The sequence below is a fragment of the Hippopotamus amphibius genome, chromosome 12, assembly GCF_030028045.1.
Source record: "Hippopotamus amphibius kiboko isolate mHipAmp2 chromosome 12, mHipAmp2.hap2, whole genome shotgun sequence".
Classification (NCBI taxonomy): domain Eukaryota; kingdom Metazoa; phylum Chordata; class Mammalia; order Artiodactyla; family Hippopotamidae; genus Hippopotamus; species Hippopotamus amphibius.
Window position 1 is genome coordinate 4024819 of NC_080197.1, and position 15016 is coordinate 4039834.

The 15016-nt window shown below is 45.6% G+C and overlaps 1 protein-coding gene across 1 annotated transcript; it reads left to right on the forward strand.

The window, feature by feature from the left end:
* The first annotated feature begins 1035 nt into the window (after positions 1–1035).
* Positions 1036–9551, forward strand: PRELID3B (PRELI domain containing 3B). Its single transcript, XM_057703196.1, has 6 exons — positions 1036–1191; positions 5023–5191; positions 6369–6458; positions 6905–6975; positions 7099–7201; positions 8688–9551. The coding sequence occupies exons 1-6, from the start codon at positions 1160–1162 to the stop codon at positions 8805–8807; spliced, it is 585 nt and encodes a 194-aa protein (XP_057559179.1). The 5' UTR covers positions 1036–1159; the 3' UTR covers positions 8808–9551.
* The last annotated feature ends 5465 nt before the right edge of the window (positions 9552–15016 follow it).

The following is a 15016-nucleotide window of genomic DNA, read 5'->3' on the forward strand; positions in this document are numbered from 1 at the left end:
CAAGACCCGCCCCGTCAGGAGCTTACAGGAGCCACACAGATAAACTAGAGGATTCCAGTAATTCATTCATTCCACGAAGAATCATTTCATTTTTCAATAAATAACCACTGAGCCTTTACTGAGAATCATTATTGAGCAAGACAGGCAAGAGCCTTGCCCTCAAGGGCTTACACTGGAGTGGAAGTTAAACAAATAAACAAGATGATCTCAAAGAGCGAGAAGCGAGAAGAAAAACGCACCAGGATGTGTGACAGGAGGAACTCAGGCTCAGAGGAGCTGCTGAGGAAGGGCGAGGAAGGAAGGGCCCTCCGCAGGGGCGTGACAGCTGCGCGGAGCCCCCTCCTGTAAACCCGGGGCCAGGAAGCTCCCCACCTGTGCCCCTGAGCACTCGTGCTTCCTAGCTACACCCTCCCCGGGCACCGGTCACACGCTCTGCCCTTAGCTTCTCGGGGTCTGCTCCGCGTGCCTCCGCCCCGCCGAGGGGCGAAATCCCCGGGAGGGCAGGGGGCCTGAGCGCAGGGCTGACCGCCTGACTGGCTGGCTGGTGGATGGGTGAGCTGGTTGGCTCTGGACCCTCCACAGCCTGCGCTGAGACAGCAGGCAGGAGGAAGTTCCTAAAGAGGCACCATGAACGTCTGCTCCAGGGAACCCCGAACACACCAGGGCTGTCGGGGTCAGCGGGCCGACGGGACCCGTCCACAGGCCTCGCCTCGCCAGGCCAGCTCGGGCCCGGCGGGAGCGAGGAGGCGAGGCCAGCGGCCGGCGCGCCCAGGAACCGGCTGCGCCCGGCCCGACTCTGCGCAGAGGTCGGCGCTGCCGCCGACGCCCGCAAGCGGGGCGGACCGCAAGCCGCCTGCCGCGCCTGCGCAGTACAGCGCCCTCCGTCGGCGGCCCAGGGAGCGGCCCTCGGAACTGCGCCGGCGCGGTGCGCCTGGCGCTAAGGGGCGGGGCTCCGTTGCGCCGCGCGCAAGGCTGGGGCAAAACCCGGGCCGGGATAGGGCGTGGGGCAGCGCGTCGGGACGTCCGTCGCGTCGGGCCCGACGGCGCGTGCGCACTGAGCGGCCGGCGGGGCGGCCGAGGGGCGGGGCGGGGGCAAGAGTGGCTCTTTTGCTTCCTTGTGCCCCATCGCCGCCCGGACACCGCGCGGGCCGCCGGCACCATGAAGATCTGGACTTCGGAGCACGTCTTTGAGTAAGTTTGGGGCGCAGGCGGGTCGGCAGGGGGCACAGGGCAGCTGTGCGGTGGGAGGGCAGGGCGGGGCCGGAGCCGCGGCGAGGCCCGGGCGCCCCTCACGCGGCTTCCGGGCGTCGGGCCTAGTCGGGGGGCGGGGCGGAGGGTCCCGAGCGCCTCGGAGCGCGGGGGCCGGGGGCCAAGGTCACGACGCCGGGGGGGGGGGCGCCCCGGGCGGAGACGGCCCGGAGGGGGCGGGCGGGCGGGGGGGCCGCCCGGTGGGGACGGGGCCCTGGCGGCCCTCCCTCGTGGGGGGGAGGCGGCGGCGTCGCCGAGCGCGAGGTCCCTGGCGGCGCTCGGGGTGGGAGAGGCGCCCCGTGCCGCGTCAGGCCTTGCGGGGCCCCGAGGATCCCCGGCGGGAGGCGCGGGCTGTCGAGAGGCGCGTGGCCCCGCCGCCGACGGGCGGAGCTTCCTAGCTCGGAATGGGGGTTTGGGGCGAGCTCGGGCGACCGGGAAGCGGAATTTTGCCGGCAGCTTCTCTGCCCGTGGAATTAGAATTTATGGCCTTGGAATTGGAGTCCAAGGTCCAGCTCTGGCTTGCCACAAGCCGTGTGACCTTGGGTTATCCATTTTCGTCTGAGACGTGGAAGATGACGGTGTGATCGGGGCCTGCCAGCATTGAGATGCCTTTGAGGCCACGTTCGTTAACGTCTGTTGGTTAGGGAGAAATGTTCAGTCCGGAAAACAGGTCTTAAGCCAGCTGGATGTTGGGAATTAAATTCCCTCCTGGGTCCGTGATTCATTGTACAGAAAAACCACACATGTAATCCCCTCTATTATTTTTACCTGAACGCATTGTTGAGGCACATTTGTTCGCCTCAATTTGTCATCGCTTTTTATTGAGTAATCATTTTTCCTTTCACCAACCTGAAATGCCGCCTTCGTCCTGAAACACTGCTGCGATTTATATTTCAATCCATTTCTGAGCTCTCTGCTCTGTTCCACCGATCTTGTTGTTGCCACACTGTTCTAATTTTTATAGCTTAGCAGTATGTTTTAGTTTAACCATTTGATTTTTTTTTTTTTTAACCAGTGTTTCCAAGGGCAGTGTTTAAAACAAGTTGTAGGTACTCAGTGAATCAGACACATGCAGGAGTCCACTGAATCCTGGACAGTAGAGAATGTTGGAATCAGAGGGAATATTTCTTTTCCCCTAAAGTTTGCAGTCTCTCTGGAGTGAAAGACCCTAAGTGTATAGTTTTTCCAGAGTTCTTCAACCAGGTTGCATTCTTCACGACTGTGTTTCAGCCCTTGGCACTATGGATGGTTTCTTCTTTGCAGTTCTCTTCTGGGTTTAAATGATGAAGAAGTTCTTGGCACTGTGTCTCCTTAGAATTTTCTTCCTTAACACTCTTCTGCCTAGTTTGTTCCCTACCCCTTATCTCCACTCATTCTGCCCTTTTCTTTAACGTTTCCATTCCTTCTTCCACTTCAATGTAAATGTTCCGTGAAATTTTGTTGTTGGACTTCTTGCATTTCATCAGGGACTCCTAATCTTTCTATTTTTGTCACAGACGTCTCTGAAATATGATGAAAGCTCTGGGACTCTTCTCCCAGAAAACAAACATATTCACATAAAGGGTCTGCATGTCCTGGGAGAAAAAGCCTTGATCCAGATTCTCCCCAGATAATCTGGACTTTTCGATCAAGGTCCCAGCTGATACGCACACATTTCTGGCACCCAGATCTGTGCCTTGGGCTCCAGCTTTTCTTGAACTTCAGATCCTTATTTTCAGGTCTAGCAGGGTCTCTCTACTCACCAGTCCTGCTTCCCTGAAAATGATGTCATTTATCTCCCCTTGCAAATTTTACACTTTCCCTGTGTCTCCCATCTTAAGGCTGTTACTACCTAACAACATCTAAGACACATTTTCCCATCTTTGATTTGATAGCACTTTCTTCTGAGGCCTAGCATGTAGTTGGTATCCAGTTGAAGTCATTCATCAATTCCTTCAACAAATATGAAAGCACACTAGGTGCCAGGTGCTGTTCTTTGGATTGGTTCCACTGGTAACTAAATCAAGACATTGTTGCTGCCTCAGTGGAGTTAACAGTGCTCCCCACCTCGTTTTATAGGTGAAGAAATTGGACAGCTCACCAAGCCGCCACCAGGTTCTACTGACTGACTGCCCTCTGGTGCCATTTTTGAATGTCTTGCAGTGTGAAGTCTTTTCACATGATTACATTAATTCAGTTAAAATGAATTGCTGGAAGATTGTTAATTGTAATATGCATCCTTTATGATTTTGAGCTAATCATGTTTTATAAAGCAGCCTTAGTCCAAGCTAAGTCAGTGTCAGTGTTTTCACGTTGGCTCAGAGAGGAGAGAAGGACTGAATTACAAAAAATGTATAACCACCCTGAAGCCTTGCAATTATTAAATTTTTTCAAGGAGGTGGGGAAAGAGATAAGTGCAAGGAAGCCAGCTGCCGGTGGTACATGACTGGATGGAGACAGGGAAGGGTTCATCCGATTTTCATTTTAGATAGTTGCCTTGGTAACAATCAGAGTGCTTGGCCCATATCACTTCTATTTGTGGGGACTGTTTAGATTTATGAAGTAGCTCTGGTTATACCTGCGCTGATTGCTGAATAAGGCTCAAGATTAAAAACAGAATAGGGTTCATTTCTGTATAACGTTGGAGCAAAAATGAAAGCATAAAGAGTAATGTTACTTGTTGTTCAGGATTTTGCAAAATGAATGGGGTTGAGATTTTCCTTCTGTCCACAAAAAGTTGTCAGGCTTAGTTCTCTGAACAGTTGAAATAGATTACTGCCTACCTGTTTTGCTTTTAGAAAAAAAGTCATGCTGTGTGGTTTGTCAGTAAGTGTAGTTTGAAACACCTTCTCCAGATCTTTCCTTTCGATGAAGACGTGTAGAATCATTCACTTTTAATGCTCGTTGTGGTTAATGGGAGGCTCGTTTGAAAAGGATATCTTTGGTACAAGCATATTGTTCAGATAAGTAGTGAAGAGAACGAAATGTACATCACATTTTGAATCACCCAAGTACATGTGCTTTTTGAAGAATATAAAGATGCTGCAAGTTCCATGATACTGTTAGCATCTCAATCCTTGTTCGTGAGCAAATGCTTATTAAGAGAATATTAGAAAATGGCACATTAGGAGCACCTTAAAAAAAACATTTTCTTGTATTGGGTGAGCTTTTCAAAACAGAAATCAGAATCACTCCTTCAAATGGAAAAGATTGACTGGAGGGGCCACTGTTATTACCTCACTAGAGAAAAATACATGTTTAATATTATGGTATTTAAATCAGTTATGTTTTGGATCTTTTTGTAACCCTTATGATAATTTACAGTGCCTGTAAGTTCTTTTACTCTTGTTACTTCTTCATAGCTTCACAGAAGTGGGGTCAGACAAAAGAATAAATGGTATAATAATATTTTTTGCAGTTTGTTTCTATGGAACATAATTGTTAAATACATTTTTATGAATCAGTAATTCTTAGAAACAAAATTTACATGGGAGAGTGAACACTGGTAAGTAGAAAAGATGACTTAAGAAACTGTGCTATAGTGCTCTATAGGTAATTTTAACCTTTTGGGCATCAGCTATGCCCTGTAACCTGTGTGCTGAAAAAATACTGAAGTCTGTACATGTCCAAAATGTAGACTGAGCCCCCCAAAATCATCTTTCAGTCAGCATTTCAGAAATTTTTCCCTAGGTAATTAAGTAAACTTTAATTGTAAAGAATAATTTGATGGGTTATAAAAATGGTTTAATTTATATGTGTATTTTTAAATGTTTGGTTTTTTATTCATGTCGGCAGCCACCCATGGGAAACTGTTACAACAGCTGCAATGCAGAAATACCCAAACCCTATGAACCCCAGTGTGGTTGGAGTTGATGTATTGGACAGACACATAGATCCCTCTGGAAAGTTGCACAGCCATAGACTTCTTAGCACAGAGTGGGGACTGCCTTCCATTGTGAAATCTGTAAGTGTGTCTTTATTCCTGGAGCAATGTGACTGCTGTAGAGAAGTTTTCTAAACCGCATTATAATTTCAAATAGGTTGTGGGAGCTGATTCTGAATGTCATTTTTGCATCAGTTCAAATTGTATTATAATAAACTTGAGTTATGAGTGTATAATGAATTGGAAATATTATTACAGTCTTCATGAAGGCACCTGATAAAACCTTCTGAGGGAAGCCAGCTAATGCTCTGTAATCTAAAAGTTTTATTCTGTTTTTCCTACTTTGCCAGCAACTTAAGATGTGGAAGCAGAGGTCTGATGCTGGTTATTAGCTGACAGTTGCTGGGATCAGTGGTGGCCACGCACATTAAGTGAGGAGTGTAGTCTTGCTTTGCCGTTGCCCTGTTTGTTCCAAGATCTGGTGCTTCTGTTTCTACATTTAAAAGCAATTCCATGCCCTTTCAAGGGAGCAGACAGGGTTTAGTGAGCCAGTTTAACCAGTGGGCAAATAGGGTGCCCGGTTTATCATGATGGAAGAGAACCCTGGTATAAATGGACCCAGTTGTCTGTAGAGATTCTCCTTCTAGAATGTGGGCCCCCTCAGAAAACTAAAGTACACATTTTCCAACAGGAATGTACTGGTTGCTTCCTTTGCACACACCCTGCACTAGGTAGGGGGAACGCAGAAGTGAGCAGGGCTGAGGTTGGCTCGGGGTCAGAGCACAGGAGTGACCTGGATGGTCTGTAACCTTCCTCGTGAGGTAATGGGTTTTCTGTCTGGAGACCGGAACCACCGCATCCGCTCCCTTGGGCTGCTCCAGGAGCACACGGACGGATGCTCTGAGACTCTCCTTTCTCCAGATGCCCAGTGTCCCGGATACTGGGGCTCACTGCTCCACCATCACCCTCGGCAGCTGCCGTGTCCTGTCTTGTGCTGTGTCCCTTCTCAGCAAGGCTGGCTGCTGATATTCTGTGCAGAGGCTTTCATGTCTGGGAGTCTCATCTCCTTCATGGCGTGTGAATTCCTTTTACCCGTAAATGGGCCTCCTTTCTGATCCTTGTCTCATTCCTCATGTTTTTTATGAAAACAGATTTTTGGTTCAAAATAGTAACACATTTTTACCTTCAAGTAAAATATTGATACACTTGTTAAGAAATTCTTCCTCCTCTGATTACTAATTCCGAATGCTTTACTTAGCTTATTGGTGCAGCAAGAACCAAAACATATGTGCAAGAACATTCTGTAGTGGATCCGGTAGAGAAGACAATGGAGCTTAAATCTACTAATGTAAGTTTCGACTCCCTTTTGTTTTCATTTTAAACTCTTTGGCTTAGTTTTCTTCTCTTTTGTAGTTGATACACAAATGAACGTATGCTCTTCAGCCTGGGTTAGAAATCGGTACTTAGGCGCTGCACTGACTCTGCCTGTTTGCAACGTAGCCTCAGCGTTCTAACGAGCCTGCCTGTTATTTCTGGGAGACGGCACTTGATAAAGGAAATTAGGAATCATGTGCATGTTATTACTGTTGTGATGCTTTTGTCAAGTTTATTATTTTTTTAATAAGGAGGAAGTGAAGAATAGTGAAAACTTCTATTTACACAGTAGTATCACGGGGGTTTACTTGCTGCTGTTTTTGTATATTCAGCTAGCAAGATTTTGGTTTGTGAATTAATGTTGGAAATATTTTTAACCTTGGTTTTCAAAATGACTTGACTTTTTTTTTAATTCTATAGATTTCATTTACAAATATGGTTTCAGTAGATGAGAGACTTATATACAAACCACACCCTCAAGACCCAGAAAAGTAAGTGAAAAAATGTTTTAACAAACTTATTTTACAGTGTGTTTTAATTTTTTCTTATCAACTATTTCTTTGAAAAATGAAAATTAGGTCATCCTGAAGCTGTGTGAATGTGTTTTGTTCCAGAACTGTTTTGACTCAAGAAGCCATCATTACCGTGAAAGGAGTCAGTCTTGGCAGTTACCTCGAAGGACTGATGGCAAGTACGATATCGTCAAATGCTAATAAAGTAAGTCAGGCTGCTCCCCGTTTGCTCTTTTTTATGGCCGCACAGGCTTGCAGGGTCTTAGTTCCCCGAGTTCCCTGCAGTGGAAGCCTGGAGTCTTGACCACTGGACTGCCAGGGAAGTCCCTCCCTGCTTGCTTTTATTCCTGGGTCTTGTTTCTTGGAAGAGCTGTGCTCGTGAGCCAACTCTGAGCCACTGCAGTGCCAGGCCGTGTGGGCAGTTATTGGTGTGGGCTCTGGGGTCACATTCTAGCTGTAACTCTGACCAACCTTTCACCTTGGGCAATGAGTTAAGTGAACCTTTCTCTGCCTCTGTTTCCTATCTGCGAAGTGGAGCTTATTACCTGCCTTACAGGGTTGGGCGTGAAGAGTGAGTGAGATAATGCGAGAAGCCTGTGGCCTGGGGCCCAGCACGGGGTGGGGTTGGGGGGGTGCTCCATGATGTGTAGCTTTGTGTCACTGCTGACAGCATAGATTCTCAACCTGTTTTTCACTGTCATCTCCCTTCTACCCCCAGATCCACCTCATGAAATTATTTAATACTGCAGGTTATATCTATAGATATAGATATATGGATATATATCTGTGCTTTATGCATTTTAAAAAGTGAGATTTTTCTCCACTACCCCCAACTAATTTTTGCCCAATTGAGAATGCATGATTTAAAATAAAATAATAAAGAGATGCCTAATGCACTGTTTTGTAACACATGTTTAATATAAGCATTCAGCAGTCAAAAGATATTCATAGATGCCTTCTCTATGTCAGACAGAGTGCTAGGCTAGACTGGGGATACAGCGGGGAGCAAAACAAACGTGGTCCCTGCCTTCGTGGAACTAAGAGGAAGGCGACAGTAACCATACAGCACGTCATTAGGAAAGGAAAAGGACAGAAAGGTATGGCAGTGTTTAACGAGTGTTCAGTAAATGACATTTCTGCTGAGTTCTGAATGAGGGGTGGCTAGGCTGTGAGGGGTCTGCCAGGAAGCATTCCAGGCAGAGGAGTTGCATGTGCAAAGGCCCTGAGCCCAGAAGCAGGAGATGCTCCTCATTCTGTCCCTCAAGGAACTGCGTAGGCTCCCAGGAGAGAGTGGTTGAAGAGGAAGTCAGGGACCAGAGCTTTCAGAGCCTCATACAGGATTTTGGTTTCAAATACAGACATAAAAAGAAAAAAAGGAGTTTGACCTCACCCCAAAAGGGGGACCATTGTAATCATAAAGTAAGTAAAACATCACTATCATTTAATTGTAGATTCTTTTGAGAACATCTTTTGCATACAAAATAAAAATCAGTTTATAGATCAAGCCAGTTTCTCAAGGCATTTGGTATTTGGTAAATAACATTAGAGAAGAAAAAGCAAAGATAAAAACAACCTGTCCTGGTGAGGTTTAGTTATGTTGTACCGCTCCTCATTACTCCCTGGTGTGCTATGTATTTGGCCCATGCCTTTGCTCTCACTTGGTAACAGTAAACATGTTGGGTTTTTTTAAGGGCCGAGAAGCAATGGAGTGGGTCATACATAAGTTAAATGCTGAAATAGAGGAACTGACGGCTTCAGCAAGAGGGAGCATAAGGACACCGATGGCGGCGGCGGCATTTGTGGAGAAATGATAATGAAAGTTGATAAATAAGCACCCAGTTCCGCAGGTCTCTACAAGCTGGCAGTGTATTTATTTGTTATTTAAAAAATACAACTATATTTTAGGTAGAATTTTTTTTTAATAAGCTGAAGAAAGACTGTGACTTGATCAAAACAAAGAGGTGCAGGGTTTCTAAATAAAAGGGATCAGCTAAAACTAGCGTCTGAAATGACTATCTGATCTTGAGGATTCCTGTATTTATATGAAAATTTAACAATTTTTGAAAAGTACTTGGAAATTGGTATTGGCTGATTAAACCTCCTTAAGGTAGAATTTTAAAGGTTTCCACACACTGGAACTCTACCTGGCTTTGGACCAACCCCAGAACCAAGCAGAGCCATCTCTTACATGGGCACAGCTGCCCTGCTGCAATAAACCTGGAGAACTTGCATGAGGGAACTCACTTTTAAAGGAGAAATCGTAGAGTTTTAAAAAGACATTAATAATTTGCTCTGCTATAAACCGCCATTAAAAATCACAATGTTTTACTTGGTACTAAACATTTTTGAAGTAAAAATTATCACGAAATAAATGACTCCAACAAAAATATATTTTATTGTGTTAAAGAGTACTGTATTGATTTGCCAAAGTTTTGTAACTTAGTAGAGAGGTATTACCTTCCTTGGATTTGTACTTTATGACTTTGTATGCTGTATCGTGGGCTGTTTATGTTAACTGAAAAAATAAAGTCATTACTGGAATTTTGCAGCACTCTAAACTTAAACAGAAAAAAAAAAAACTTAAACAGAACAGCTGTTCACATCTTTTAGCATTTCACATTTCCCTAACATTAATTGCCATGTGTCAAAATCATGGTTCTCTAATTGCTAAAAGCATGATATGTCAGGTTATTTGAATATAATTACTTTTTGAAGCAACTGTGACCACAAAACATCTTTTTTACGTGAAGAGCTGTACATCATTTGCAGTCACTCAAATGATGTCTTGATCTGAAGCATAAATCCCAGGGACTTAATGTTTTTAATAATACTGTGTCTCTGCGGGGGATGGGGGCGGTAGAGCAGAAAAAAGAATGATAGGGTGGAAAGAAAGCATTGACCTAAACTAACCAGTATGAGAATTGCTTTGCAGCTTTTATTTATGGGAAATCCTTGCTTTAGATGCCAGAGGGCAGCTGCAATCTGAAAACAATCCAGTAAATGTATTTTGTAGCCAGCAATTATCAACCACTAAATAAGAATATCTTTGATACTTGGAATTGTTGCATACAGACTATTTTTGTTAAAAGGTGATGAGCTCTTGCGTTTATTTCACAGAACTTAATGTAATAAACTAGTCAGGTTTCCTGTAAAAGAAACCAGTTAATATATGTACATAAACCACAAAAATAGTATACCAAACTATTTAAAAATTAGTATTTTTCTACTTAAAATATTGTTTACCTTGAGACTTCTTAGGACATTTGTAAAAGCAAGTTAAAGCCAATAAGGTTTTTGATTATTTTTTGTAACTGGAAGTGGTTTTTACAATTAAAATAGCATTTCAACTAAACAAAACATTGCTAAGTATTGATATTTAATAATAAGTTGCCTTATATAATTCCTGAAAATCATACTTGTTCTGAAAAGTGTAAGAATACCCTAATGATAAAAAGATTTCTAAATAAATTTTTTTCCTGATTTTTTTTTACTCTGATGATAAAATTCTATAAATTTTCATTTTCCAGTATAGTCACTTTTAGTTAAGTAGCTGGTAGTTAATGGCTTTTACCTGTGACACTATAAATGACATAAGCATTTGAGAGGACTAAACTGGAATAGTGTTTGTGGGTTAGGATTAGACACGGACTGTGGAGCAAGTACCCTATTTAATGTTGAAGATGGATCTCATATGAATTAAGGAAAACCTTCCTGTTAATAAAAACTTCCTTTAAACTATGATGTTTTTCCTGATTATAGTTTCTTTTTAATAACTGTAAGGAGCAAAACAAATGTTTCTCCTTACAAGAATTCCCTCATCGCCAGGTGCGCGCGCCGCGCTGTCGGTCCAGGGCCCCGGCCAGCCTCCGGCGCTGAAACCGAGGTTGGGGCGAGGCCGTCAGGACGGGGCGGGGGCGGCGCTCGACGCGGCTCCGGGACTCGCGCGCGTGCCCTCGGGTTCCCGCCAGCTCCCCTCCCGCCCCGCCTCCCCGCACGGGGGCGCTACGGAAGCTCGCGGGGCCAATAGGCAGGCGCGCCCGGTCGGCCCGCCCGGGGATTGGCGCCTGCGGCCCGGGCCGCGCGCCCCCATTGGTTCGAGGCGCCGGGGGGCGGCTGCGAACGGGCGGCTGAGGCCTTCCGGGAGGGCGGGGCAGGGCAAGAGGCGGTGGGATTGGCAGGCCCGGAGCCCCGCCCCTTCCGCTTCTCAGGCCTGACCTTCCGGCAGCCGGGCCGTACGCCGAGCCGACACTGACAGGTCCTAGCGATTCGACCCGACGCGCCCCCTCTGGCGACATCATGGTGGCGTACTGGCGACAGGCTGGCCTCAGGTAGGCCCAGGCCTCGGGAGGGGCGGACAGCCGGGGCGCGGGGAGGTCCGGGGAGACCCGGGGTCGGAGGTCACGCCGGGCGTGGCGGGGGTGGGGGTCGGCCCGGCGAGGGCGGCCCCAAGATGGCGGCCTGCGGGCGGGGGCCGGGGTCACGGCCGCGGCGGGGGGGGGGGGGCCGGGGGCCGGGGTCACGGCCACGGGGGGCGGAGCGGGGGCCGGGGTCACGGCCGCAGAGGGGGTGGGCCGGGCCTGAGCACCTGCGCGCCGCCATGAGCGCTCTGGAGAGGGACCCTGTCTTCCCAAGAGCGGTGCTTCTCGCCTTTGTGCTTTGCGTTAGGCTCAGTGGACGTGCTGGAGGTGACATAGTCACGTGCAAGGTGAGAGAGTCCTCGGGGGGTAACCACGGTCCCCATACCTGGCGTTTGTTTCCAGCATCAAGGTGCGGCCTTTTAAAATGCCAGACACACCTTTTTTTTTTTTTTTTTAATTTGCTCCTGTTGCTCTCAGGTTACCTTGTGGGCAAAAGGGGTGAAAGCCCTTGCTAAGGTGTAAAGAGCTCTGCAGCAGGGGAGTGGCGGCTCTTGGGAAGCGGAAATACGGAACCCACTGGAGGACATGGCCTCTGGTGAAATGGAGACACCATAGATCTAGGTGTCACACGTGGCTTCTTTGCCTGCGCACCCAGTTGAGCTGCTCCCCTGGCTCAGGTCAACGCACCTTGTTCCTTGACTAGATTAAGTAGCACCTGTTGCGTGCTCCAAGGACAAAGAGCCAATATTGCCAGAACAGAGAGCTGCGGAACTCGTATCACTCTGTACAGTGCAACAACTGCAGTGTCCCAGAACTTTCCTAAGCAGCATGCCATGTCCGTTGCGCATCGCATAGAAGGAAAGACATTTGCCTCATTTTTCTTCTGCTAAGCACACTGAAAGTATACATACTCTGCCCAGTCAGTATATAACTGCAGGTTCCCTGGTTATAAAAACAGGCAAGCAACCCATGCTCGGGGTCGACCTTCCCTGGCTTCCAGGAAGTCGGCCCGCTGTTCTAACAGTGACCTTCTCTCTAATAAACTCTTTTTCCTGCATTCTGCCTTGTGTCTGGAAATTCTTTTCCAACCTGTGCTCGGAGCACGACAGCACCTCCTAGCGGTGACCCTTTGTGGGTATGTGACTGTGGACAACCCCAGGGTTTCCTGACTTTCAAGGTCAAGCAGAGTTTTGTAGAATGGGGAGGATGATGGTCCCAGCCCTAGGTACCATGTATTAAGCACCTGCTATGAGACAGGCGGGGCTGCCCTGCTCCCCACACTTTTTCTTTCCTCCTCCCTACCATGGGGGCAAATACTATTATCCTTCTGCTTCGTTCTATCGTTTTTACAGGTGAATAAATTAGCCAAAAAGATGGAACAGCCTAAAGGTCACCAGTTAGTAGCAGTGGAAGCAAGAATTGGAACTCCTACCTCTGGCCCAAAAAATCAAACCTGAAACTTGAGAAAATAGCAGCAAACACCCCCCACCACCACCACCACCACCCTTCATGTTTTCAAAAAGTGTAAAAAGTGAACTGATATCTTTTGGAAAGTAACATGTTGATGGGAGTGCATCTACCAGACAGGAAGCAGGCTGTTAGGTATTTTGCTAGATTTGTGACGTTCTCTAAGGACTTTGCAGTTTAATTTAGAAACCTTGATCAGGAAGTATTTTCAATGGCAGACCTGTGAAACAGAATCCAGTGTTCTCAGGAAAACCTTTAAATAATCAAAAGTAGAGCTGTTTTAATTCAAAATAGTTTTTTTTCTCTTTTAATTATGTATACTTTACCTTGTAAGAATAATAAAAGAAAAAATTTTAAATAGAGAAATGGAAAAAAACTGTTCATGTTATACCCTCTGTTAACATTTAGAACTATTTCCTATGCTGTGAGATTTTTTTTCTAATATCTATGCATCTTTTATTTCAAGTTAATATGTATTAAAGAGAAAACAGTGCAAAGAAGAAAAACCAAAAGTCAGTGATTCTAACACCAGTTAAGACTTTGATACATTTCTTTCTGGTCTTCTTTTTCTTTATGGCTTCCTTTTGCATGAGTCATTTTTAAGTTCAGTTCTACAATAATGTACAATGGAACCAAAATTAAAAGTATAGGAAGGAAAACAAAAGCACAGTCACACAGCCAGTCTGGCTGGATCGTTGATAATTAGCTTTATATTGTTTCTCATGTTCTCCCAGCTACATCCGATACTCCCAGATCTGTGCAAAAGCAGTGAGAGATGCACTGAAGACAGACTTCAAAGCAAACGCTGAGAAGACATCTGGCAGCAGCATAAAAATTGTGAAAGTGAAGAAGGAATAATCTGTAAGTTACTGATGTATTTAGAAAAAGAGTTGCATCTTTAGTTTTTAGAGCACGTTTAAAAATCAAAGTAATTTTAGTTTTGTGTCACTCAGTACATTTAGAATTGAGTTAGTGGGTTGCTAGTGTCAGGCATACAGGTTGTAGAAGCCCCACGGCATCATCAAAAAATGCTGTTTTGATGACTGAACCTGATGTACCCCCCCAAAAAAAATTAAATTAAATTAAATTTAAAAAAAAAAATGCTGTTTTGAGGCCCTGACAAGCAGAAGTAATCACCACGTTGATTTTCAGTTCATTGAGCAATGCTTAGGTAGAGAGTCATCTTATTTTAATTAAACCTGTTTCATTTGTCTGCACAAAATCAAGTAATTCGGAGGATAAACTCACTTTTATAATTCTTATTGGAGTTATGTAATAGTTCAGGGGCATGAAAAATTACAGTTCTTTGAGTTTATTTCCCCCTACATCTGCTAATGTTCTCACAAATCACTGCCTCCCGAACATAAGGGCTGCAGGCACAGGCAAGGGTCCTGCTATTTTAACAAGTAGTACAGTAGGCAAGGCCCTGCAGTGAAGACTGTTTTGCTGCATTTATTGTGCTTTCAGAGTTTGCTTCATTTTACTTTTGTTCTGATGTTGGCAGTGCAAAGTAAGACAGTTCTGTATGGATGATAAGTTCAGACTTTTGTGTTCCAAACTACTAAAGTGATTTGATTTCTAAACCACTTTCTGGACATTATTATTTCAAAGATAAAGCGAGGCAAATTACCAGAAAGATACTTTTCAGATTTAATTTTCTTGTTTTGCTTTTAAAAAGCTTCAGACCCACAGTGGCAGGGAAAATGTGATAAATACTCATCTTCAGGCAGCTTGTGGCTGTGAGCAGTGTTCCTGTGTGGAACTGTCTCCCCTCAGCACTTTCCATTTTCATTTTGAATTGGTAAATATTTTATTACAAGTCTAGGGATGCGGTGTTTTGAACTGAGCCCTTTTTCTGGGGTTCTCTGTCTAATCTCATAATTCTGAGGAATGAGAGCTGGTTTTAGGTTGGGTTGTTTTGTTTTAACAGTGAGCTAACAGAAAAAAATCACTCAGCCTCTGCCTGCAGTGTGGCCGGGCCAGACTCCGCAGCGAACTCCCTCAACCTTGTGACATCCTTGGGGCCTTCCTGCAGGAGCGTCCAGCTCTGGGAAACAGAACAGTGACCGCTCTCTATACATCGTGCTGAGGGGATTCAGCATCTCTTAAAGGCAGAGTGTTTCTTGATTGAAGGGAGAGTGTTTGGTTTTACTTGGCAGGGAAGTGCCTCTTCGGCTAAAGCCATGCATGTGAAC